This window comes from Dipodomys spectabilis, unplaced genomic scaffold (assembly GCF_019054845.1).
Source record: "Dipodomys spectabilis isolate Male_0828 unplaced genomic scaffold, ASM1905484v1 ptg000054l, whole genome shotgun sequence".
NCBI lineage: Eukaryota > Metazoa > Chordata > Mammalia > Rodentia > Heteromyidae > Dipodomys > Dipodomys spectabilis.
Window position 1 is genome coordinate 10,084,251 of NW_024870731.1, and position 24,261 is coordinate 10,108,511.

The following is a 24,261-nucleotide window of genomic DNA, read 5'->3' on the forward strand; positions in this document are numbered from 1 at the left end:
GATGGAGTCTCATGGACTTTTCTACCTGAGCTGGTTTTAAACTCTGATCCTCCAAATCTCAGCCTTCTAAATTGCTTGACTTTAAGCTATCAGTACGCAGCCAGAAGTATTTATTTTAAAATTCACACAAAGAGTCTATATCCTCAGACAACTTTGAAGTTGTTATAATTGTGTGGATCAATGGCAGGATAAGTGAAATTTAGTATGTTTAATCGTCAGGTCATCTAAAAAAAGCCAAATACAAGTCAAGAGCCATGGTAATGCTTATAATTCCAGCCTTTGAGAGGCTGAAGAAAATTCTAAATTCAAGGCCATCCTGGGGCTACACAGTGAGTTCTAGGTCAGCTTGGGGTACATAGCAAGATTTTTTTTTTGTAAAGGGAAGGAGGCAACTTCCCTAGAACTGGAAAAGTATTTCCCCACAGGCTACAAAATAGATGTAAAAGTATGCCTGTTGGCTGACATCCTTGCAGATTGTCAAGTAAGTTTCTGAATGCTGTTATAGAACAGTTAGTTTCCTTACTGACAAACTGTTTGGACCACTGACTTCCACATTGTTAAAAGAGAAACAAGCTTTAAAATGAAGTAAATTGAGGTCTCTTACCATTTTAGATTATTACAGTTCTCAATATTTTAGGGAATGAAAACTTTACTACACTGTATAATAATTTTCTGGTTTTGAGAATCCCTGGTAGGCAAAAGAAGGTTTAAATATTCATAGATAATCCCAAAAGTCTTAATGATAGCATATAGAAATACTAAAAGGGTGGCTGGGATGTAGCTCAGTGGCAAAGCGCTTGCCTAGCAAGTGTAACGTCCTGGGTTTGATCCCCAGTACCAAAAAAGACAAAAAAAATACAGTTAAAGAAATATTAAAAGGGAAGTCAGTATAGTGTTACTTCTGATAAATTGTCTCTTCTTTTCACTTAAATATGTGCTCCTAGGAAACAGAATGCAATGCATAGAAATTAAGTCAAAACAGCTGTTATAGAAAAGCTAACATGGAAATACCCAGGCAACACTAAAACATAGGATTTATTCAACTAAGGTAGTTTATTTTGGCTATATTTCATTCAACTAATGTCATTTTGAAAAGAATGCTTTTTTTGTCTGGGCTGAGTGTTACTCATTAACAAAACAATCTTCTCTTTCAATATGATCAGATCTAATCAAATTAAGCTACAAGATAATAAGCCCAAGAAAAACCCCATACAGAATATAGAAAATGAGTCACTTGTATGTGAGAGATGTCTGGAACTCTATGATTCAATACTTTTGTGACTCATATGAACATAATTTTCTTATTCACAAGTCTTATTCACAAGGAAAAAAGGATAACTGGTTAAATTTGAAAGAAAAATAATTATAAGTATTTTACTATATACTCTGAAAATTAAGCAATAATATTTGACTTCCTCCAGCAAAATATTAATATTTTATGACTACTCCATTAAATGAATACCCTTTTAAACAATCCAATTTCAAGTAATATTTTTAGTTGAACAAATGCCTACATGTGCACAGTATAAATGGTTGCATATGTATTACATACATTTATTGAATAACTGTGGGGAATAAAATGTTACAAATAATTTTGAGGACCCCAAATAGCTAAAAGTATGAAATACAAGAAGCTCCTTATCATTCCTTTTTTTTTAAATTTCTGGGGTGTTTGTGCTTGTTTAACAGCACAAATCTTACCTTCATGATCAATAACTTTGAGCCATATCTCACCTGCAGCTTTTTTTTCTTTTTGTTGGTCGTGGGGCCTGATCTCTAGGCCTGGGAGCTGTCCCTCAGCTCTTCAGCTCAAGGCTAGTGCTCTACCACTTGAGCCACAGCGCCACTTCCAGCTTTTTCTGCTTATGTGGTGCTGAGGAATTGAACCCAGGGCCTCATGAATGTAAGGTAAGCACTCTACCACAGCCACCTTCTCAGCCCTCCTTATCATTCTTTAACGGATTCAGATGATTAATCAGGATTCTTGGTGTTCTGAGTAAAATGAATAATGATTTTGGTACATTAACTATTTTGATGAGTAGCCTTCTACTAACCCACACAATTTTCCCCATATGATGGAGTATTTGTGACCATAACTTTTGTGTTAATGATGCTTTGTATTTTAACTTTTTATTTATTTAATTAAGTAGCATTTAACCTAATGAAATAGGAATGACTGATAGGCTAAATACTATAGAAAGACTGAATAAACTGTGGGGGGAGGGATATACAAAGCAACAAAGAAATCATCTTATAAATATGTTAGAAACAATAGCAAGAAAGAAAAACCATTTGAGTCCTTATCTTGGGGTTCATTCCGCCTAACATCAACTTATCTGACCCTTTCTGCTTGTCTCAGACATATACTAGTTTTGCAAATAAGGGAATCCATAACCCCTGTTTTCACTGTATTTGATGTTGGTATAATTTGTGGAGGGGAAGGGAAAAAACAAATTGTTTTAAATAGGGATACAGGTGGACCCAATGCAACAATGAGATGTACAAGACGTTATGTTGAAAAATAAACTTTACAACTTTGGGGGGGGGGGGGGCGGGGAGATGGGAAGGAATGGGAAGGGGAAACAAAGGAGGAGGCAACAATGCTTGATAAGAAATGTACTCATTACATTGTCCATGTAATTGTAACCCCTCTGTACAGCATTTTCACAATAAAAAGAATAGGTTGAATAAAAGCAAGTTACCTCCTCCCCCCACAGTTACTGAATTAAACACAGCTGAGCTAAGTAAAATACTAAGGCAAAGAACAGAGTAAAACCCTTTGGTTTGCTTTACTTTGGTTGGAAGCGGGTGGACTGGGGAGATAGGGTTTGCCTATGTAGCTAGGCTGGCCTCAAACACAGTTTTCCTGCCTTTGCCTTCATAGTACTGGAATTGCAAGCATGTAATCCTATGTCTGGTCTAAATGTTTTTTAAAGGCCTAATTTTTCACACTATTTAAACTCAAACTTGAACATAAGATAATGTAATGTGGGTATAGGCTAAGAAAGGAAGAACATATTAACTACCAGTGTACTCTACATAATAATCAACAAAAAGCTCAAGCCCTGGGTTTTGGCACCAAACGTTAGGATCCATCATAACCATCCAAGGCGACCATGCAGAGGCAGGCAGGCACAGGAGAAAGATTATAAGGTTTATTAGAGGAGCCAGATCTTCCCAGGGTGAGGGAGCATATGGCATCTGCCCCTATCCAGGTGGGTAGCTCTGGGTCTAGTTGCCAGGTCAGTGTGTAGATAGATCTGGGCAGAGACAGAGTGGTCAGCTATATGGTGGGAACTCTAGGGAAGGGAGAGGATGGGTAGAGCTGAGGACCAGAGATGGGGATAATGCTAACATTCAGCTGGTAATACATGCTGTCTCACTCAAACATTCAGAGATCACTTTTTGTGATTCCCAACTATTATTTATTAACATATCAAATGAGTTATTTGATACTTGTACATTCAAGTTTCAATGAAATACTATCTTCCAATTTAGAACAAGGAACAGATCTCAATGGTCTTTTCCTTATCAATGAAAAAATTTCTAATATACAGCATTAAATGAAGAGGCTCAGAGTCATTGTGTACAAAATGTTTTACATAGTAAACATAAATATGTATTAAGTATTTCTGGGAATAGCTGGGCGCTGGTGGCTCATGCCTGTAAATCCTAGCTACCCACGAGGCTGAGATCTGAGGATCGCGGTTCAAAGCCAGCCTGGGCAGTAAAGTCCATGAGACTCTTATCTCCAATAAACCACCAGAAAACTGGAAGTGGCACTGTGGTTCAAGTGGGAGAGTGCTCACCTTGAGTGGAAGAGCGAAGGGACAGTGCCAAGGCCCAGAGTTCAAGCCCTATGACCAACCTCCCCCCCCACCCAGAAAAAAATACAGTGAGTGATTCTGAGGAAGAAAGGAAAAAGAATAGGGTTTGAAATATGAGTTACTTTTCAGTAATTTGAAGTTGTTAACCATCTACATGTTTCAAAAAGTAAAAATAAGGATGTTAGCAAAATGACAGTTGTTCACCTATACCTCTCCCCCCAAAAACTGAAAAAACAAACAACCAAAAAACCCAACACTACAACGAAGATTTTTTTAAATAGCACTAAATTCCAACTGGAACAATAAAGAAATGCATTGTGGAGTAGCAAGGAAGTGATGAGATTCCTGTGGAACATGAAAGGCTAAGATACCACAGCACCACAGAGCAAAGTATAAAACACTTCCCTCTGCCCTGAACCAATGCCTTGCCAAGATTGGCTGGCAGCCAAAATGGATTTCTCCTTAGGGAGGGAATAGTAAGCTGGAGTCTCCAACTGTCCCTAGGCGTTACTGTAGAGGACTACACAAAAGACTCTTATCAAAAAAAAAAAAGGAGGTGGGGAGGTGTGTGGAAGTAAGGGGACTTCCTAAGCCCTGAACAGTTTAAAAACTTGTTACTTAACCGAGTAGAAGACCATGATACACATCCCTTCACCCATGATCTAAGCTGCTATGGCCTGGTACTATCATAAAACTGGACCTATTGCTAGAGTACAATCCTCCTGGGGGCTAGGAGACACAGCATACCCCTATCATATGGATGGTCATCATTCCTCTTTGTTCACATTGGGTAGCTACACAGACCCTAGCTAGGCTCAGTAAAAAAAACCCAGAGTCATAGCCAGGCACTGGTGGCTCACGCCTGTAATCCTAGCTACTCAGAAGACTGAGATCTGAGGATCACAGCTGAAAGCCAGCCCGGGCAGGAAAGTCTGTGAGACTCTTATCTCCAATTGAAAAAAACAAAAAACAAAAAAATGAAACACTAGAAATCCAGAAGTGGGGCTGTGGCTCAAGCGGTAGAGCGCTCGCCTTGAGCTGCAGAGCACAAGGACAGCGCCCAACCCCAGAGTTCAAGCCCCATGACCGACCAAAAAACAAAAAACAAAAACAAACAAACCAAAAAAACCAGTCAGACTTCTAAATCTATACATATTTCACCAAGGAAATAGGCAAATTTGCAGAGCAAAAAGTTACCACCACCAAGCCTAGCCTTCCAGTCATATAGGCAGTAATACTTTTCCCAACAAAACAGCCATAACAATATTCACACCTACCATCTACAATATAGGGTACTGACAAAATACAGACAAGAACTATAGTTGAAAAAACTATAGAGACCATACTGAGCCAGAGAACCAACAGGCTAGTACACCATCCATAAAACCCCAAACTCGGGCTGGGAAGGTGGCTCAGTGGTAGAGCACTTGCCTTGCATGCTCGAGGCCCTGGGTTCAATTCCTTAGCACCACATAAGAAAAAAGCCAGAAGTGGCACTGTGTCTCAAGTGGTAGAGTGCTAGCCTTAAGCTGAAGAGCTGAGGGACAACGCCCAGGCCCAGAGTTCAGGCCTCACGACCAGACCCCCCCACAAAAAACAAAAAAAAAAAAAACAAACTCAAAACTCAAAACCAAAACATGCATATTCGCATGTACATACATACATACATGTATGCATGCATACATCTCTGTAGGAGCAGGGTGTGGTGGTACAAACCTAATCCTAGTACTCAGAAGGTTAATACAGAAAAATTGGGAGTTTGAGGGCAGTGTGAGATACAAAAATTTGCGTGCGTGCGTGCGTGCGTGCGTGCGTGTGTGTGTATGCTAAGAGTTTTGTCTAACAAATTACCACGGGTTGGAAAACCTAGAAATGAATACTAGACATATATAATCTACCAAAAAAGGGAACTATAAAGAAACAGAAAATCTAAGGAGAACAATGGATAAGGAAACTCAGAATTGTACAAAACCATTAAAGAATAACTAACATGAATTCTTCTCAAACATTTCACAAGGACTGGTTAACAAATGACTATAAGTTTCTCAGTAAATCAGTTTTTAGAAACCATTACATTCAAGGGAACAGCTTACACTAAGCAAAAGGAAAGAATGTACATATCACCTGATATGGAAGAAATAGTTGTATTGTCAAAACGCATCGAATTCACAAACTTTATAGAACATGATAATGACTATTTGTCTTGTGAAGGTTAAAATGTGTTTATGACTTCAAGTATAACTAACCCACAATACTGTAAAATTTTTGAAATTTATGTAATCACTGAATCTCAATAAAAATTTATTTTAAAAAATAAATAAACCATTACATTCAATATAGTATAAAATAATCCCTACTAGAATGATTAATTTCAAGCCTATGTATTCAAATCATGTATTTTCCTTAATACTTCTTACATAAATGCCATAAAGATACTTTGTGCATACAATTAAGACTAAAACATGCAACTACCTAATTTCCCTAAATAAAAATAGGCAAGAAAGTTTTAGTCATTGTTAAATGGTTATTTTGAAGGCAGAAGATAACTAAATAAATGAGACAAATGATGACTAAGTACTATGGAATAGGTTCATAGGTGTATACTGGGTCAAATATTGTCAAGTAGATGAAACAGGGAATTCCTTTGTGGTAATAAAATGGTTCTGCACCTTAAATATATAAAACTACATATATACTAAGATATCAGTGATATACTACAGGACTACCACCATTACCACACCACACATTTCCTTCTGATAGAGTTCCTACAAAAACTGATGAAAACCGAAGTTCTATAGTCCAAGTATTGTACTGCACTAAAACCAAGTCTAGGGAAACCACTGTTCATCTACAAGCTATTCACCCTGTATATTGTAAAGGAAGTTGCGTAGACTAAAAGGAAAAGAATACAAAAGCATGTACTCTCACCTTAACAAAGTTAAATTGTTAGTAAATTAAAACAATGGTATAAAGAGGAAGTATTAAGGAAGACTGGAAAAATATTCTGAAGGAAATAAAAATACATTAAAATTTAAAATTAAAAGTTTTAGAGGGCAATTAATCTAGTAAATGTTATTATCAGAAAAGATAATCTCAAACCAATAACATAAGCTTTCACTAAGGAAACTAGAAGATAGTAAAATAATCACCAAGCTAGCAGAAGGATAGAAATGATAAAAGATGCTGAGTGCTGGTGGATCATGCCTGTAATCCTAGCTACTCAGGAGGCTGATATCTAAGAATCGCAGCTAGAAGCCAGTGCAGGAGGTGAAGTCCCTGTGAGACTCTTACCTTCAATCAACCACTCAAAACCCAGAAGTGATGCTGGGGCTTAAAAAGTGGTAGAGCATTAGCCTTGAGCAGAAGAGCTCAAGGACAGCACCCAGACCCTGAGGTTCAAGCCCTATAATCACAGAAAAAAAGAAAAAAAAAAGATAAAAGATAAAAAAGAGAAATAAGTGGAGAAGCCCAGAAAAACAATGGAGAAAATTAATGAATACAAAAGCTGGTTCTTTAAAAAGACCCATAGAGTTGGTAGTAATATAGCAGAAGAATAAAGAAAATAAAACCAGTATCAGGCATGAAATAGGGCATTTCAGTAAAACCCCTATACATAAAACAGATTAAAGGACTATCGCAAATAATTCTATGCATATAAATTAAATTATTTGGATGAAAAAGAACAATTTCTTACAACACACAAAAATTACTGAAGAAAAAATCTAATCTGAGTAATTTTAGGGTGATAACAGACATGAAATTTATATAGTTCTATTTCCAACAAAACTCTGAACCTAGATAATTTCAATGGTGAAAGCTACTAAGCTTATAAAAAAGACATAACATCTATTTTGCAGATCCTTCCATCAATGAAGTCAGCACTATTATCCTAATACCAAAACCAAACATGAATATTACGAGGACAATACAGATTAACACCCCTTACTAATAAAGATATATATTCTCAACTAAGTATTAGCAAACTGGATTCAGCAATACCTGAAAAAACATCACAACTAGTGAGATTTATTCTGAAATCTCATTTCATTCAACTTTAATTAATTGCTGCAATTTAATATATTAACAGCATAAAAATATATAATATTAGTTATTATTTATAACTCAGTATCTATTCATGATTTTTGAGCCATTCTAACCCCAGCAAAGAAAGAATAGGACACTTCTTTAACTTGAGAGATATAAGAAAAATAAAATACAGACTAATGCCCTTTATTAACAAAGAAACAAATCCACAGTGAATTTAAATTTATACAATTTTATGTGGAAATGCAAAGAAAAGTAGACCACCAAAACAACTTAGAACAGAAAAAGGCTTTGAACCCTGTACCATATTATTTCAATAATTAATATAAAACTGAAGTAATTGGGGCAGCATGGTAGGAGAAAAAAGACATTTCCAAAGTAAAAGCCCAGAAATAAGCCCACATAAATACAGTCATGTTGCCACATTAACAAATGTTTCAGTCAACCATTGACTATGATGATAGTGGTCTTGTAAGATTATATTGCCGCCTCAGTAGCAGCACGCAGCACACCACACGCGCTCAGGCATGCATGTGCATGCACGCACGCACACAGTCTCTGAGTTCAAGCCTCAGTAGCAACACACATGCACACATACACAGTCTGAATTCAAGCCTCAGTAGCAACACACACACATACATACATATACACACAGTCTGAGTTCAAGCCTCAGTAGCAACACACACATACATACACAGTCTGAGTTCAAACCTCAGTAGCAACACACACACACACACACACACACACACACACACACACACACACACACACACACACACACACACACACACACACACACACACACCAGTCTGAGTTCAAGCCTCAGTAGCGCCCCCCCTCCCCCACGGTCTCTGAGTTCAAGCATCAGTAGCAACACACACATACACACACACAAACACACAAGAAAAAAAAAAAAAAAAAAAAAAAAAAAAAAAAAAGATTATATTGCCTACTGACCCTAGCAATCTTAGTTCATGTAATTTCACTCTATGGTCCAGGCCATGCATTTCTCAGAAGACACGTTCTTTCTTAAATGATCCATAATTGTTTGATTTTTGACAAAAAATACAAAGGCAATTCAATATAGAAATATATGTGTTCAATGTAGAAATATATCACTTCTGAAGAAGTGACACTGAATGTTACATGGTCTCTAACTTATACCTAACACCTAAACAAATATAGTTCAGAAGGCATTGATAGATGTGTTAAATATAAAAGAATAAGCCTTGCACAGAGTTCTTAGATGCAATATCAAAAGCACAATTTATTGGTGCTGGTGGCTCATGCAGGAGGCTGAGATCTAAGGATTGCAATTTGGAGCCAGACCAGGTAGAAAAGTTAAACCACCAAAAAAGCCTGAAACGAAACTGTGGCTCAAGTGGTACAGCATTAGCTTTGAGCAAAGAAGCAAAAAGGCAGTGCCCAGGGCTTAAGTTCAAGCTCCAAGATTGACCATAAAACCAAAACCCAAACCCAAAATGTTGAACAAGTAGCACACGGCCTTGAATTCAAACCTGGGGATGAAGTATTGGTTAATTCTTGGCAAACTGATCCATAAATTTTAAAAGGCTCATTCTTCCCCCTCCCCCCCTCACCCCACCACCTTCTTTAGAATTAATTGAGAAGCTGATTCTAAAATTTACATGGAGCCGGGCGCTGGTGGCTCACGCCTGTAATCCTAGCTACTCAGGAGGCTGAGATCTGAGGATCGCGGTTCAAAGCCAGCCCGGGCAGGAAAGACCGTGAGACTCCTATCTCCAATAAACCACCAGAAAACCAGAAGTGGCGCTGTAGCTCAAGTGGTAGAGCACTTGCCTTCAGCTGAAGAGCTGAGGGACAGCGCCCAGGCCCAGAGTTCAAGCCTCGCGACCGACAAAAAAAAAACAAAAAAATAAAATTTACATGGACAGCGTTTAAAGGTCCTAGAATAGTTAAAAGAATTTTGAGTAAAAATGAGGCTGGTGACTTTATGGTTCTGAAGAATCAAACCCAGGGCCTAATGCTAAGCAGACATGTACCACTAAAACCCACTAAAAGTTGCTTTCAAGACTTACATGATCAAATTGTGTGGAATTGGCATCAAGATACACAAATACAGAGTCCAGAAATGAACCCAAATATAGGTGAACACCAGAAATTTGGAAAATATGCAAAGACAGTTCATTGGAGAAAGTACCCTTTCCCCCCAACAAATGATATTCTAACAACTAGATATATCTGTGTTTAAAAACTTTGAAATATAGCTTGTATCATATACAATATAGTCAAAATAGGTTGTAAATTTAAATGTAAAACTTAAAAACTATTAAACTTCCAGAAGACAAAAGAAAAACTACCTGACTATGGGATAGAGACTTTTTAAATACAATACTAAAACCAAGCTCCATATACAAGTATTACTGGTCTACTGATGCAGAATTTCTGTCCACTTGATGAAAAGACTCCACTTATTACCAATGAATAAAATTAGTAACAAGATACCCTAAATAAAAGGAATCTGATTGAATAAATTATGGAATGAATACTATACCAAATACTATACAGATATAAAAAATAAGACTCTCAGGCTGGGAATGTGGCTTAGTGGTAAAGTGCTTGCCTAGCGCTGAAACCCTGGGTTCAATTTCTCAGTACCACATATACAGAAAAAGCTAGAAGTGGTGTTGTAGCTCAAGTGGTAGAGTGTTAGCTTTGAACAAAAGCAGCTTAGGGATAGTGCCCAGATGCTGAGTTCAAGCCCCAGGATTGGCAAAAATAAATAAATAAATAATATAAAAAGTATATGAATAGGCTGGGAAGGTGGCTCAGTGGTAGAATGCTTGCCTTGCATACATGAGGCCCTGGGTTCGATTCCTCAGCACCACATAAGCAGAAAAAGCCAGAAGTGGAGCTATGACTCTAGTGGTAAAGTGCTAGCCCTGAGCTGAAGAGCCAAGGGACAGTGCCCAGGCCAGAGTTCAGGCCCTACAAACGACCAAAAAAAAAAAAAGGTATATAACTATATATACCATAAGGTTACTAAAAATAAACATATGACATTACAAAAGTATGTAATTCATAGCTCCAGATTATAAAAAGTACTGTCTATTGTACAGTATCTTTTTTATATCAGCACCACCATAAAAGCTACCTAGTCACAAGGACAGAAGACACATGCTAATTGGAGCTTGGGGGGGAAATCTGAACACTTGTTAACATTTTTTTTAATGGTATCATTTTATTTTATATCACATCTTTTGAGGCTTAGTTATTATGTATATACACATTTATGATTAGTAAGTATTTTAATGTTTTTTATTGTGAAAATACTGTACAGAGGGGTTACAGTTACACGAGCAAGGTAATGAGTACATTTCTTATCAAGTATTGTTGCCTCCTCCTTTGTTTTTCCCCTACCATTCCTTCCCTCCCACCTCCACAACTACACTCCCCCTCCCATAAATTTTTTTTTTTTAATTTGAAACTGGAATCCAGAGGCACTCACTACAGTTGTGGGAAAATGTTATTTCTAGGCATGAAAAAACCACCAAGAAATTCTCCTCTGGAATGACAGCTGAGTTGGTGGTTCTCCCACAGTCCTCCTCCATTCTATGTTCCATACAAGCTAGGTGGAAGCTGGGCAAAGATACTCCCGGGAGTATCTTTGTAATCCGGCTGTAAGCAATTACTTAAAGTAAGTTTTAGAAGACATTGCAAATGACCTCAAGTAATGAGTGAAGAGGTTTTAAAGCTTGGAAAAATCTATAGTCTGCTGTACTGACAACCAGCAGAAATGATGTGTGGCTTCCAGGAAAAATTTATTGAAGACTAGAGAACTTATTCCTTATTTCCAGAAAAGACAAGAAAATACTATGTGAAGCCTAGAAGTAAGTGGCACTCAAAGAATCCATGGAAACTTACTTATTAGGTTTACTACTTTTTGTGAATCGCCCAAAGTAATATCCTGATAACAAAACTAATAATCTACTGAACACACATCTATTTTGCTAAGCATTTCATGTAACATAGTAAACTGAATTCTTTTAATGATTATACAAAGGAGTTGAGGGACAGCACCCAGGCCGTCTGCTCAATACAGACAAAAAAAAAAACCCCAAAAAACAAAAAAACGTATACAAACAAAAAGGAAGTGGGAGAGGGCTAGCTAAGAGTGGGAGAGGCATTGGGTCCAAGGCCCAGTTCAAACCCCAACATGGCAAAAAGGGGAAAGGCACTGAGGAGTAAACAAATGCTCAAAATAATGACTCAGCAAGTTTTTAAAATATAAAAATGCTTTAGTTAAATACTGCAAAAAAAGCAATGCCAGCTCTAACAAGGTCTGTAATTGTGAAAAAGCTGCAAGTCGGGCTGGGAAGGTGGCTCAGTGGTAGAGCGCTTGCCTTGCATGCATGAGGCCCTGGGTTCGATTCCTCAGCACCACATAAGCAGAAAAAGCCAGAAGTGGTGCTTATGGCTCAACTGGCAGAGCGCTAGCCTTGAGCTGAAGAGCTGAGGTTCAGTACCCAGGCCCAGAGTTCAGGCCTCACGACCAACAAAAAAAAAAAAAAAGCTGCAGGTGAGACATGGCTTAAAGTTATTGATCATGAAGGTAAGATTTGTGTTGTTAAACAAGCACAAACGCCCCAGAACACAGCTTGTTTTCCTCTTGTTCTAAGTTTATACCCCTAAAGCTATTCTTTTGTTCTAAGAAAAGCAGACTTATTGGGACACACTAATTAGGTAAAGACACTCCATTTAAAATAAATGCTGAATTTGATGTATGTAACTAAATGTAAACCTAGAAGCAATCCACTTAGAAAAGACTTAAGAAAAAATATAATGGCAAATTCTGATCAACATTTAATGATAGAGTCAATGATGGTTCAAATCCATTCAAATAATCCAAATTTTAAAATAAGGGAAGAACTTTTTGTATCATTAAGAGGCCACAGTACTATATGACAGAAAAAAAAATCAGAGTTCAAAATAATCTTGTAGTATATATTTTCTATGAACTACCAAAAACTTCTAGAACACGTTCTTGTGATGCTACAGAAATGTTATGAATCTTTACTCCTCACTTTAACTCAGAGCTATCTACATTAAATTAATGAAGCTGATCTTATCTACAATTTAGTATGTTAATAAAAAGTATTATGACCCTGACAGCAGCCTGGGCTATGTAATGAAACTGTTTATCAAGGAGAGAAAAAAACTGGCCACTCAAAAAATTTATAAAGAATCAAATGCCTTACTTCTACTCTTTTTAAACTACCCTGCAAAAGTCAGTTCTGAGTATAAGACTAACTTTATCTGCAAGTTTGAAAAGATTTTGTTTGTTTTTTAATTTTGGTCAGGTGTAGGGTCTGAACTCTGTCCCTCAGAGGCTCTTTAGCTCCAAGCTAGTGCTCTACCACTTGACCCACGCCACTTCCAGCTTTTTCTACTTATGTGGTGCTAAGTAATTGAATCCAGGGCCTCATGCATGCAAGGCAAGCATTCTACCACTGAGCCACCTTTCCAGCCCAGTTTGAAAGATTTTTAAACAATGAGTATCACTTATTGAAAATAATAAAGACAAAAAAGTCTTCGTAAAACTCAGTACAATTAAGAAAATAAGTCTTGTATTATAATGAAGTTAGACATATTACAAACTTTACAGAAATCTTTTATTTCAGTTCACCAAAAAGAACCCTCACTTGAAATGTATATAGAAAGTGCCATGATTTCTGAAACTTAATTTCAAATGAAGTTCAGTAAAACAAGAAAAAGTGTGAATCTGCGTGCATACATAAAATATAAATCATATACGAACACAAAATATATGTAATACATACATTGCATTATTAATATATTATACATGTTTTGTTTTGTTTTGTATGTATATTACTACATACATAATCTCTGTTCATGTAACGAGGTAAATATGGCAAAAGGTTATCAATGTCGAACACTTCAGAATACTCTCACAACCTTTGTGGAGAGTATTGTTTCTGTGTTTGAGAATTTTCAAAGAAAAAAGCTGGAAGAACAAGTACTCAATTGTTTTAGTGTTCATGTACTTTCAATTATTACTCTGAATGTATGTCCAGTACATCTCTTTTCAACCAAAGACTCTTCTGCCCTCATTTAAAACGACTAGTATAGAATTATGATTTTAAACAACAACAACAAAAAAATCACAGTTCTAGGAAAAGAGTATTAAAAAGTAAGTTTAAAGAGTGGGATCAATGAATTAACTGTTTTTACCTGAAAGTTGACATCTTCTTTCTTAAATATCAGTGCTCGAACTTCATCTGGATCTCCATTAAATATAGCCTGCACCAATGATGGCTAAAATATAAAATAATTATATAAATGTTAGTCATACTACTTAAGTAATTCTAAAAACATTTCCATACAACTTTAGGGTATTTTTCTCCTCCGTATCATTAATTTTTTTTACATTTCATGAAACCAAATGATATCCAAGTACATCTTTGTCAGGGAATTCGGAGAGGAGAACTTAATTTATAAATGTATATATGTTCAGTTTGACAAAAATTAATTAGTATAATAAACACAATCAGATTTTATTTCTTATAAGTGGAAATATTTTGTTTCTATATGATGAAAAGACTTACAGATATAAGTCTCTCAACATCTAGTTGTGAAACAGAACATACTGAACAAGCAATTTCCAGCCATGCTGAGGCGCATGATAGGAGATCCTTTTGAAAAGGTCTGTTTAAGGGATGAAAATAACATGTACCAATTAGCATTATATGCATAAAGATACAAATCCCACGTAAGTAAAGTTGGCAGATCATGAACTGCTACTCAAAAACCAAAAATACTGTATACTTGAATAACATGAAAAGAAAATCATATGCATGTCTAAATATAATTTACTAATCAACACCACCACTTCTGTAAGGTATCATATTATACTAGTTAAATAAGGAGCCAGTTGTCAACAGTATTAAAAATAAGGTTAAAGATACAGTGTGTGATTCTTTTTCATACATGCTCTTACACACATAAATACATAAAATCCTTTAAGGGAAAGGCTAGGTTTTGGATGTTGCTGGTAATAGTTAACCTTTCCTAACATATGCAGTTCCTGACTTTTGTTATATCAGTTCAAAAACCCAAAATGAAAAAGTGTCATAATGCTTTTCTTAAGTCTTTTTTAAAGAGATTTAATTCTGAAATGTTACCTAAGCATTTGAAAAAGTAAAAACCAGAAATGTGTTTATTTTATATATAATACAGCAACATATTGACACCAATATTAGTATAAGTTTTTAATGAAACTAGTGGAAACCAACTCCATTCTTAAAAACTAAAATTTACACTACTAGTAGGTCAGTAGAATATAGGAAACACAAATTCTCAAATCTTACCAATACATTTCCAGAAGGTGAAGAATGTAGGGATTTATTTTCCTGTGGCAATTTAGAAATGAACTCAGGAGAATCATCTTCAACCTCCTCCAAGACAACAATACACACTCGACTCATTCGCTCTTTTAAAACATTAAATTCCAAGCTATGTGACAGTTGGAAGGGTACAAGTAATTTTTCTTCCTCTTCTGTACAACACTTACAAACATTCTCTGAATAGTACACTTATAGTATTAAGTGCTATCAGAGAAACCAAGTTTAAAATTATGATATGTAATTTCTAAAATTCCTAAAAATTAACAAAATTCTACTCTTTGATGTTGGGTTGCTGCAATATATAAAAAAATACTACACATCAATATGTCAATCATTAAAACAGTTCAGGATAAGCTCACTTTAAAATATTTTTTTCCTACCAAAACAGTCATATTGCACTGTAAAATTTACTAGTACAAAACAATCATTGTTTGGGGTAACACACCACCATGAGATAAAGAATGAAATGACTGCTATGATAAGAGATGATCACAGCTATCCCCAACATTTGACTGCAAGGTCATACAGTTACCAGTAGGCTGACTTCCTTTTATAATTGAAAATAAAAAATAAAATCTCACTATTCTGCTTCGACTTCTAACTTGTCTTTATTTCTTCAGCTTCACTGATTTAATGAAGACATTATTCAGGAAACAAACAGGCAAAAAGAGAGCTCAGCACAAATCCTGAAAATAAAGCTCAGAGGTTGACAGACAATTCCTTCTGTGTTTGGGAAAAGAGAAAAGGGGGGAAAAAAGCCACTCTGCATTAATAGCAAAGCTGCAGTACATTTACATGTGATGAGTCAGACCACAAGAGACAATAGGACTCTTGGCACAAGAATATAGCTTGATTAATCCAGATTTCCCCTATAATAGAAGAAATACAAACTGCTTTATTCCAATAGGTAATATAAGCAAGGCGGAGTTTTCATTCTTTCTCCATCAGGCAGTTGTCTGTGGCTGCTCCAACAAAAAGGCACAGATAACAGGCAAAAATGGTGATACTGGAGAATCCTAATAGAACAAGCAGGCTGCGAAGGAATTAGACCTTTGAGCTCAAATTACAGCTTCAGAGTTTTTGTATTAAAAAGGAAAGGGAAAAAAAATCCCAGCAGTTTATCATTCCAATATTTCCTTTGATCGCCACATGAATACAGCTTCCATTAAATAGTCTTCATTCAGAGGGAAAAAACAGCAGACTGTGCATCTTCTTTGAGCCAACAACTTTATTCAATCAGCTACCTCCGTGCCAATATAGTTTCCTTCCACAATGAAAAACCGTCACAGTTATCTTGTTCGGTTGATTTCAGATGCTTTCCTGTTCCTCAAAAGATCTTGCAAAATGCCGCTGACATCCTCAAATGAGTAGGTCCTTAAAAAAATATCTATAGAGCTTCAGAATTAGCCCCACAGAAGCATTCCAACAGAGCAACAGTCCGAAGAGCAGAAACTGCAGACCCGCAGGATGAAATGCCTTAGTAATGCTCACATGCTACACTTACCAGAGAGCTGAGCTACTGCTCAGGATGTGACTTCCTCTCACAGGAGAAAAAAAATAGTGCATTTGGACAGCCTTCACAATTAGAAGGTTCATGCCAGTTCTGTGACTAATCCAGATCAAACTGAAAATTTCTGTAACTGAAAAATGAGTGTGCTTTTAACATTTTCCACTAAAAGCCACAAGGAAATCTGGTGTACTGCTCCTTCTGACTAACACTGGTTTTAGCAAGTAAACAATTCCAAACAGCTTAACTGCTTTCGTATGCCACAATACAGCAAATGTTTAACCCTATAATGAGGCTGCAATTAAAAAAAAAAATGTCTGCAGTATACTCCTAAGAGATTTAAAAAGGAAGGTGAAGTATTTTTTGAGACTTTAAAACTTAAGGTACTGTTTACTGTTTTCTGCCAAGACTACACAGATATATTTTCTAGAATGTAAAGAAATTTAAACAAATTTTAAAATTGCAAATTAGGAGAGAGCAAGGGAAGGGGTGACATTGTCCAAGGTATTCCTTACTTACATAAATATAACTAACCCTTCTGTACATCACCTTTATAATAACAATAAAAATCTTTTAAAATATTAACAATTTCTAAGTTGCCAAATTTATTCACTACTCATTCAAATTTTTCTTTTTTGCTTCATATTTTAAGGTGAAAATGCTTCATAGAAGTAGAAATCAATTTTCACTGAAGAAATTAAGTAATCCTATCTTCCTATCTAGAAAGGCTATAAATTTTTAAAAATCTGTTAAGAAGCTATATGAAAGAACTATTTATGCTCAATGAAAACCCATTTTTATAGCCATTTAAAACTTAAGAAAAAAAAAACAAAAAACTGTTTAGTCCTTGTCCTGAAGTATCTATATGTCAAAAGGGCACAAGGGCCAGGTGGCTGTGGCTAACGCCTAATCCTAGCTACTCAGGAGGCTGAGATCTGAGGATGGGGTTCAAAGCTAGGCTGGGCAGGAAAGTCCTTGAGATTCTTTTTTCTTGGTTTGGTTGTGGGGCTTGAACTCTGGGTCTGGGAGCTGTCCCTCAGCTCTTCAGTTCAAGGCCAGCACTCTACCACTTTTCTGGTAGTTAGTTGGAGATAAGGGTCTCACAGGCCACCAGGCTTCTGCCTGGATTTCCTAAGATTCTTACCTCTAAGCACCTGAAAACCGAAGTGTTGTTGTGGCTCAAGTGCTAGAGTGTCCCCCTTGAGCTGAAGAGCTGAGGGACAGAGCGCACAGCCAGAGTTCAAGCCCCATGACCAATAAAAAAAAAAAGAAAAGAAAAAGGGCACAATGGCACTATGTATTGAATTTTTTTTTTGATCTTTCCCAGAAAATAATTTTCCCAACAGTAGAAGGAAGAACCCAGTGAACAAACACATACCAGAAACCTGGATGCAGTTCTCCAAATTGCACAAAGCACATTATTTTGTACTTCACATCCCCCCACCATTTGTTTACCACACAATAGGATTATTTCTCAACAGGAAAACTATAAAGAAAATACCATAGTCTCTCTTCAATCTGTTTTTTAATTCTATCCACTAGGATTCTCATTAATATCTCATTACCTCTCTACTTTCTGTGAGGTGCTTGATTCTATATATTCCCATTTAATACAGACAGTATATATAAATGGCTATATTCTCATATTATAGAGGAAAACCCAAACTTACAAATAAAAATGTTAATTCAAACATTAAAATATTAAATCCAAATATAATACAGTATGTATTTCTTCAGCAGATGAATACCATACTGAACACAATGGAAATGCACAGTATGCTACTACTGCTTGTACAAGTTTGTACACAGCACTCTATTGGCTGATGGATTGGAAGGTGACCAACCACAGCACTGTGTTCTGTATCCTGGACACTGATTGGCTCAGTAACATAGCACCTGTCTGCTCTCCTCACACTGTGCCCATAACATTCAGCATGTCTCCTTGTCCATTTCACATCAACATGTGATCGATGCATGTAGTGTTGCTCTACAGTGTTGTATTTTTGTGAAATTTACGTAGAAGTTTGAATTCATTTCAAGCCCTACGATGCCACGCAAACATTCTGCACCTTCTAAGGCTTTTGGCAGTGAACCCAAGCACCAGAGGAAAACGCTTACCATCAAAGAATCTTGACATGTTAAAGGAAGGCAAAAGCTATGCAGCTGTAGGCTGCCATTATCTACTGTTGGCTACAAAAAGAAATGAGAAGAATATGTCTTCAGCAACAATAACTTTTCCTTTTTTCTTTTTTTGGTTGGTCGTGGGGCTTGAACTCTGGGCCTGGGCACTCTCCCTCAGCTCTTCAGCTCAAGGCTAGGGCTCTACCACTTGAGCCACAGCTCCACTTCTGGTTTTCTAGTGGTTTATTGGCGATAAAGTCTCACAGACTTTCCTGCCTGGACTGGCTTTGAATCATGATCCTCAGATCTCAGCCTCCTGAGTAGCTAGGATTATAGGCTTGAGCCACCAGCACCCAGGGAGCAACTATGACTTTTAACCAAGACTACAAAGAGGGTGACCACTTCCCACAATAAGGTCATTGTGAGAATGAAGCATGCATTGGCCCTGGGGATAAATGACTGCAGAACTAATAATATCTCATTGGATACCATCACCATCTGGACAAAGGCCAAAAAACATGGCAGTTTTGCAGAAAGCATGGACTTTCACAACAGTGATGAGGATGAAGACAAGGACAACAATGTAGAAACAGGGCCGTCAAGTGCTTCTCTCACCAGAACAACCCCATTCAGAGCCTGCAAGGGCTGGTTTGATAAATTTCAAAGATGCTTTGGACTCAAGAGCATTTCTCTGCATGGAGAAGCTGCCTCTGCAGATAAAGCTGGAGCTAAGGACCACATAATGACATGTTCAAATCCATCATCAAGGAAAGGGACTATAAGCCTGAACAAGTTTTTAAGATGGACGACATGAAGTCAGCAAGTGAAAAGGATGGGGAACAATTTGAACTATGGGTTGGAGAAGAGGAGGAAGTTGGCCTAACACTTGATCATCTTGCAACCAAGGTGAAACTGCCCGAAGAACTTCAGTGAGTAGCTGAAGAAGGGGACCCCCAGATGCTTCATTGGTTGCACTTTGTAAATACAATCAAGAGTGGCAGTCAGTTTATAAAAAGCTTCTCACTCAAAGCAACTCCCTCTAACTATATTCATCATTTGAATTAAGAGATCACTTACACCTATGCCTTTAGTAGAAGTTACAGCCCAGGGTGAAGATACTGTACTACCTAATGAAGCCCTTCTTGGCTGTGCATTACATTGATCTCGTAGTCATCACCTTCATTGTCATCAGTACTGCACAGCTACATAATTCAGGTTGTAGTATACTTCACTGTTGAGTACCCATATAGAATTTTGTATGTTATTAAAATTACGTAGGTTTAAGAGTGTAGAAAATGTTTAAGAGAATATGAAATGTTTGTAAGAGTGTGGAAAAGGTTAATAAGAGTAGGAAAGGTTTATAGGAGAGTGGGGTTTATAAGGCTTTAAAATATAAATAATATAATTGCTGCTACTTTGCAGATTTTCACCTATCATAGGAGTTTCTGGAACGTAACTCCCGTAATAGGAGAGGAATCACCGTATATTCCTCCCTCCCAATAGAATCTTTGCTACCCATAATACTGTTTGGAAAGTGATCCTGAAAAAAAAGGTAAACTATAGTAGCTGCTAAAGCTTAGGTTAGAAGAAGATATTGTCTATTGCAATAATATTCCCAAGTGAGAAAGAGGAGCTGATCAACTGATTTAGAGACTGTCTCCTCTTTACATAGCCTCAAACTCAAGATCCTTCTATTTCAGTTTTCCACATGCTAGGAATGCTGGTATCACTATACTTCAAGTTATTTTAAAATGAGTATTTAGACTTAATTTTAAATTATGTGTTTTAGCGAGTTTATTCATCAAAACATTAAAAACATTCAACACAATTTAGAACAGAGGTATGCCAGAACTTAAGAACAAAAACCATTGAAAGGTATAGAGTATTAAGAAAGAATCTATAACCTTTTCCCCCTCTTGGTACCAGGGAATTGTCTGAACTCAGAGCCACGAACTTGCTCTGCTGGAATTCTACCATATAAAGTGGAAACACTTCACCTTTTTAGTAAAAGCTTAAGGTTCTAAAGGGTTATTTTCAGGTTCCTAATTTTGTTGTATCAGAATTTCTTTTTAGATTTTTCCTTTCTGCACTGAGGGGCAATGCAGATCTTAACTTACTAAACATTGTGAATATTAGTTATTGTGAAATAAAGTATTCCTTGGGCTGGGAAGGTGCCGCTCAGTGGTAGAGCGCTTGCCTTGCATACCTGAGGCCCTGGGTTCGATTCCTCAGCACCACATAAGCAAAAAAGAAAAAAGCCGGAAGTGGCGCTGTGGCTCAAGTGGTAGAGTGCTAGCCTTGAGCTGAAGAGCTAAGGGACAGCACCCAGACCCAGAGTTCAGGCCCCGCGACCGGACCTCCCCCGCCCCCCCCCAAAAAAAGAAATAAAGTATTCCTTATTCAAAATCTTTGGGACTAGACCTATTTCAAATTTTGAAGCTTATTGGATTTTAAACTATTGACAGAGATTTTACTAGTTAAGCAACCCAAATATAAAAAGTCCGAATTTTGAAATGCTCCAAAATATAAACTTTTTGAGTGCCATGTCAGTGCCAAGTAGCATGCTAGTTTATCAGTACAGTTGGCTCTTGGCATTCTTAAGTCTCACACCTGCAGATTCAATCAAGTACAGACCAAAAATATTCATGGAGAGAAGCAGATTCTGTCTACAGTGAACATGTAAAGGCATTTCTCCATCATTATTCCCTAACCTACAGAGCATAATCAAGAGATTACACATTATAAGCAATCCAGAGATGATATAATTAATGTATGCTGAAGGATAGTAGCATGCAAATTCTACACCATTTTAAGAAGAGACTTGGGCATCCTCCGTATTTGTTTCCATAGGGGGTCCTAGAACCAATCTCCCATCACAACTCAAATAACAAACTCTACCCCAACTCAATAAACAAATAAAACTTGTAGTCAAACATGGTAAGCAAGTATGCTAAAATCATGTTTCATTAAATAGTCTTCTTATATTATGGACTACCGGAAAAATCTTATGAAGGCCAGGCATGACAGTACAGATCTATAATCAAAGCTAGGAGGGCCCTAGGAGGGCTCCAAGGTTCAAGGACAGCCTAGGAAAAAGTAATTGAGACCTTATGTCAAAAACAAACTGGAGCTGGGCGCCAGTGGCTCACGCCAATAAGCCTAGCTACTCAGGAGGCTAAGATCTGAGGAACACGATTCAAAGCCAGCCTGGGCAGGAAAGTCCGTGAGGCTCTTAACTCCAATAAGCCACTCATAAAACCGGAAGTGGTGCAGTGGCTCAAAAGGTAGAGCCCTAGCCTTGAGCTGAAGAGCTGAGGGACAGCGTCCAGGCCTAGAATTCAAGCCCTACAAACAAAAAACAAAAACAAACTCAAAAAACCAAACTGAATTTGGTGGTGTAGGCCTTCAATCCCAGCTACTTGAGGTAAGGGTTGAAGGCCAGAATGGAAAAAAGTACAAGACCCTATTGAAAAATAAACTAAAAGCAAAAGGACTAGGGTGTGGCTCAAGTGGTAAAGCAATTTGCCTAGCAAGTGCAGGGACTTCCATTCACAACTCCCTAACCCCCCAAGAAGACAAGAAAATAAGTCCTGTGCTTTCTAGGTTACTACAACTATCCAATTAGTAGAGCCACTTATAAAAAAAAAGTCATTATGTATTTAAAACATGATCAATTCTAAACCCTTAAAATAATATTTTTTTAGAAGTTTATTTTTTTGACAGTTGTGGGGCCAGCTCTTCAGCTCAAGGCAAGTGCTCTACCTCTTGTGCCGCAGCGCCACTTTCAACTTTTTTTTGTTTGTTTGTTTTGCTTATGTGGCGCTGAGGAATTGAATCCAGGGCCTCATGCATGAGAGGCAAGCACTCTACCACTGAGCCAACTTCCCAGCCCCCTTAAAATAATATTAGCTTTTCATGTAATCCAGTTATGACCAAAGCGTGCATGGGGGGGGGGGGGGGGGTAATATCCTGGGGCTTGAACTCAGGGTCTGAGCACTATTTCTGAGCTTTTGTGCACAAGATTAGAGCTCTATCAACTTAAGCTATAGCTCCAAGTCTTGCTTTTTGTGGTGAACTAGACTAAGAGTCTCATGGACTTTCCTGCCCTGGGTTGGCTTTGAACTGTTACCCTTAAGATCTTAGCTTCCTGAGTATCTACGATTATAGGCTTGATACACTGGCACCTGGACAGTCTTTTTTTTTTAACAAAAAAGTTTACAAAGACATACCATAAAAATGTTTAATTAATACCATCTGAAGATACCAAGTGATTTATTTAATCCTTTGCTATGAAACAATGGTAGTAACAAACTGTTGACCCTACCATTATTATTATATGCAACATATTAACATTATTATATGTTCTTTGCAAAGACCTGTATGTCATATCCATTCTTTAACTTCACCTTTAAAAAGACTTTTTGTAAGAGCTGAGGGACTGCGACCAGGCCCAGAGTTCAAGCCCCACGACTGGCAAAAAAAAAAAAAAAAAGAAAACTTTTGTAGAGTGCTATATCATATGAGAAAAATGAACCAGTACAGGTAAGAACACAAAAGATATATATTGAAGGCCTAAATATAACAGAAAATCCATCTGTGCCATTAATTCTAAATGAGAAAAAAGCAGTATATGAATTTATTAGCGGTAATCAATTTCTAAAACTATATTCGAATTGTACATTCTCTTACAAAAGTGAATGGTAAAACTATTCATTACATTACTGTTAGTATTTCCTCATTTACTTACTGGAAAAGTACTTTCTTAAATAATGGTCCACTAGCTAAAACATTTAATATAAAAACCCAACAATCACTTTCCAGAATAATTGAAATGTTAAAATAATCATTTATAATGCATGAATAATTGTTAGCTTTTCAAAGGCTGGAGCAGTATTGTCTAATAGGAGCATAAAGGGAATCACATATTTACATGTTTTAGTTATCACATTTTAAAAAGGTAAAACTAGTACCTATTTTTAACAATATTTTATGTAATGCAACATATCCAAAATACTGTTTCAACTTGCCAACACAGAAAGCTAGCCAAAGAGTTTACAGCTTTTACAAAGATTTAAATTTGTTGTGCATTTCACACATATGGCATATCTCCATTTGAGCCCTGCCTAGCCCTGCCTCCTGTATCACAGGTACATGTTACCTTACGCAGCATCAAGTCTGAGCTGGCTAACTTTTTGCTGAGATAGGCCTTAAACATAACTTTCTCCATCTCAGTTTCCCAAATATAGCTTGGATTACAGACATGCCAAAAGAAAAATTTTAAAAGGTAATTTTAAAACTTAAGATGAGCACTTTTTTTTTTTTAAAAGATTACTTCAGCCACATGGGTCAAGTGGTAGAG

The 24,261-nt window shown here is 36.9% G+C and overlaps 1 protein-coding gene across 5 annotated transcripts in view; it reads right to left on the reverse strand.

Annotated features, from left to right (window-relative positions):
• Positions 1-24,261, reverse strand: part of Ankrd28 (ankyrin repeat domain 28) — a 166,041-nt gene that overhangs the window by 85,930 nt on the left and 55,850 nt on the right. For 3 of the 5 annotated variants that reach the window (XM_042679783.1, XM_042679786.1, XM_042679787.1), the window contains one exon: positions 14,103-14,186. In XM_042679783.1, the coding sequence (XP_042535717.1) occupies positions 14,103-14,186 (84 nt within the window). Of the gene's footprint in view, positions 1-14,102; positions 14,187-15,238; positions 16,732-24,261 lie in introns of those variants that run through there. The other 2 variants (XM_042679785.1, XM_042679784.1) reach the window with 2 other exon arrangements.